The sequence below is a fragment of the Pseudoliparis swirei genome, chromosome 4 (assembly GCF_029220125.1).
Source record: "Pseudoliparis swirei isolate HS2019 ecotype Mariana Trench chromosome 4, NWPU_hadal_v1, whole genome shotgun sequence".
In the NCBI taxonomy this organism is placed as follows: Eukaryota; Metazoa; Chordata; class Actinopteri; order Perciformes; family Liparidae; genus Pseudoliparis; species Pseudoliparis swirei.
This window is the reverse complement of record NC_079391.1, coordinates 33,182,030-33,185,534: the sequence shown is the minus strand read 5'-3', so window position 1 is coordinate 33,185,534 and position 3,505 is coordinate 33,182,030. Positions and strand designations below refer to the sequence as shown.

The window sequence follows — 3,505 nt, the reverse complement described above, 5'->3', positions numbered from 1 at the left end:
GAGCATCACGCCCAGGTGCAACAGGTACTGGTCTCATTCACCTCCTCTCATTCACCTCCTCTCCTCCACCTCCTCTCCTTCACCTCCTCTCCTCCACCTCCTCTCATTCACCTCCTCTCCTCCACCTCCTCTCCTCCACCTTCTCTCATTCACATCCTCTCATTCACCTCCTCTCATTCACCTCCTCTCCTTCACCTCCTCTCCTCCACCTCCTCTCATTCACCTCCTCTCCTTCACCTCCTCTCATTCACATCCTCTCATTCACCTCCTCTCATTCACATCCTCTCATTCACCTCCTCTCATTCACCTCCTCTCCTTCACCTCCTCTCCTCCACCTCCTCTCATTCACCTCCTCTCCTTCACCTCCTCTCATTCACCTCCTCTCATTCACCTCCTCTCCTCCACCTCCTCTCATTCACCTCCTCTCATTCACCTCCTCTCCTTCACCTCCTCTCCTCCACCTCCTCTCATTCACCTCCTCTCCTCCACCTCCTCTCCTTCACCTCCTCTCCATCACCTCCTCCTCTCCATCACCTCCTCCTCTCCTCTCCATCACCTCCTCTCTTCACCTCCTCCACTTCACCTCCTCTCTTCTCCTCCTCCACTTCACCTCCTCTCCACCTCCTCCTTCACCTCCTCTCCTCAATCACCTCCTCTCCTTCACCTCCTCTCCTCCACCTCCTCTCATTCACCTCCTCTCCTCCACCTCCTCTCATTCACCTCCTCTCCTCCACCTCCTCTCCTTCACCTCCTCTCCTCCACCTCCTCTCCTCCACCTCCTCTCATTCACCTCCTCTCCTCCACCTCCTCTCCTTCACCTCCTCTCCTCCACCTCCTCTCCTCCACCTCCTCTCATTCACCTCCTCTCCTCCACCTCCTCTCATTCACCTCCTCTCCTCCACCTCCTCTCATTCACCTCCTCCTCCACCTCCTCTCATTCACCTCCTCTCCTCCACCTCCTCTCCTCCACCTCCTCTCCTCCACCTCCTCTCATTCACCTCCTCTCCTCCACCTCCTCTCCTTCACCTCCTCTCCTCCACCTCCTCTCCTCCACCTCCTCTCATTCACCTCCTCTCCTCCACCTCCTCTCCTCCACCTCCTCTCATTCACCTCCTCTCCTCCACCTCCTCTCCTCCACCTCTTCTCCTCCACCTCCTCTCATTCACCTCCTCTCTCCTCCACCTCCTCTCTCCTCCACCTCCTCTCTCCACCTCCTCTCCTCCACCTCCTCTTCCCACCTCCTCCACCTCCTCTCCTTCACCTCCTCTCCTCCACCTCCTCTCATTCACCTCCTCTCCTCCACCTCCTCTCCTTCACCTCCTCTCCTCCACCTCCTCTCATTCACCTCCTCTCATTCACCTCCTCTCCTCCACCTCCTCTCATTCACCTCCTCTCCTCCACCTCCTCTCCTTCACCTCCTCTCCTCCACCTCCTCTCCTCCACCTCCTCTCATTCACCTCCTCTCCTTCACCTCCTCTCATTCACCTCCTCTCCTCCACCTCCTCTCCTTCACCTCCTCCTCCACCTCCTCTCCTTCACCTCCTCTCCTCCACCTCCTCTCCTTCACCTCCTTTCCTCCACCTCCTCTCCTTCACCTCCTCTCCTCCACCTCCTCTCATTCACCTCCTCTCATTCACCTCCTCTCCTCCACCTCCTCTCCTTCACCTCCTCTCCTCCACCTCCTCTCCTTCACCTCCTCTCCTCCACCTCCTCTCATTCACCTCCTCTCCTTCACCTCCTCTCCTTCACCTCTTCTCCTCCAACTCCTCTCATTCACCTCCTCTCCTCCACCTCCTCTCATTCACCTCCTCTCCTCCACCTCCTCTTCTCCACCTCCTCTCCTCCACCTCCTCTCCTTCACCTCCTCTCCTCCACCTCCTCTCCTTCACCTCCTTTCCTCCACCTCCTCTCCTTCACCTCCTCTCCTCCACCTCCTCTCCTCCACCTCCTCTCATTCACCTCCTCTCCTCCACCTCCTCTCATCCACCTCCTCTCCTTCACCTCCTCTCATTCACCTCCTCTCCTCCACCTCCTCTCCTCCACCTCCTCTCCTTCACCTCGTCCTCTCACCTCCTCTCTCCTTTAACCCCCAAACCGTCTCTGACTTTCAGACTCTGCGGTTTTATTCCAGAAGACCGTCGTCATGACTCCAGCCTTCCTCGTCCTCCTCTTCCTCTCGGCCATTACTGCGGTGAGAATGACATTGTTTTATATATATTGAATTAAAAGAGAGGAAACAAATAAACTTTTTTCACGCGGCTGATTCATTACAAATTGTTTAAGATAATTCTATTTTTCGGGGGTTATTTGTTATTTATTATTTCATGAAAGCTTTGAGAAACACATCCATCCATCCATCCATCCATCCTCATCCGCTTATTCCGGGGTCGGGTCGCGGGGGCAGCAGACCCAGCAGGTTGACCCAGACTTCCCTCTCGCCCGCAACACTTTCCAGCTCATTCTGGGGGATCCCGAGGCGTTCCCAGGCCAGCCGGGAGATGTAATCTCTCCAGCGTGTCCTGGGTCTTCCCCGGGGTCTCCTCCCAGTAGGACGTGCCTGGAAAACCTCTAACGGGAGGCGTCCAGGAGGCGTCCGAATCAGATGCCCGAACCACCTCAGCTGACTCCTTTCGATGCGAAGGAGTAGCGGCTCGACTCCAAGCTCCCTCCTGATGTCCGAGCTCCTTACCCCGTCTCTAAAGCTGAGCCCGGCCACCCTACGGAGGAAACTCATTTTGGCTGCTTGTATTCACGACCTCGTTCTTTCGGTCACTACCCAAAGTTCGTGACCATAGGTGAGGATTGGAACGTAGACCGACCAGTAAATTGAAAGCTTCGCCTTTCGGCTCAGCTCTCTCTTCACCGAGACGGACCGGTACAGCGCCTGTTTTACTGCTGCAGCTGCACCGATCCGCCTGTCGATCTCCCGCTCCATCTTACCCTCACTCGTGAACAAGACCCCGAGATACTTGAACTCCTTCGCTTGGGGCGCTCTGTCCCCACCTGGAGGGAGCAATCCACCGGTTTCCGGCAGAGCACCATGGCCTCAGATTTGGCGGTGCTGACTCTCATCCCTGCCGCTTCACACTCGGCAGCAAAACGCCCCAGTGAGTGCCGGAGGTCACGGTCTGAGGATGCTAACAGGACCACATCATCTGCAAACAGAAGAGAGGCGATCCCAAGACCCCCAAACCTGACCTGCTCCACCCCCAGGCTGCGCCTAGATATCCTGTCCATGAAAATCACAAACAGGACCGGTGATCAAGGGCAGCCCTGGCGGAGACCAACACCCACCGGGAACGTGTCTGACTTACTGCCGAGGATGCGAACACAGCTCCTACTGCAGGCGTACAGAGACCGGATAGCCCGTAGCAACGGGTCCGGAACCCCGTACCCCCGCAGCACCCCCCACAACAATTCCCGAGGGACCCGGTCGAAAGCCTTCTCCAAGTCCACAAAGCACATGAAGACTGGTTGGGCAAACTCCCAGGACCCCTCGAGGACC

The 3,505-nt window shown here is 56.7% G+C and overlaps 1 protein-coding gene across 2 annotated transcripts in view; it reads left to right on the top strand.

The window, feature by feature from the left end:
* The window catches only part of LOC130193045 (high choriolytic enzyme 1-like), a 9,519-nt gene continuing 6,014 nt past the window's right edge, over positions 1-3,505 (top strand). Inside the window, exons 1-2 of one of the 2 annotated variants that reach the window (XM_056413362.1) lie at positions 1-24; positions 2,132-2,191. In XM_056413362.1, the coding sequence (XP_056269337.1) occupies positions 2,144-2,191 (48 nt within the window). In that variant the 5' untranslated portion in view covers positions 1-24; positions 2,132-2,143. Of the gene's footprint in view, positions 25-2,114; positions 2,192-3,505 lie in introns of those variants that run through there. The other variant, XM_056413363.1, reaches the window with a different exon arrangement.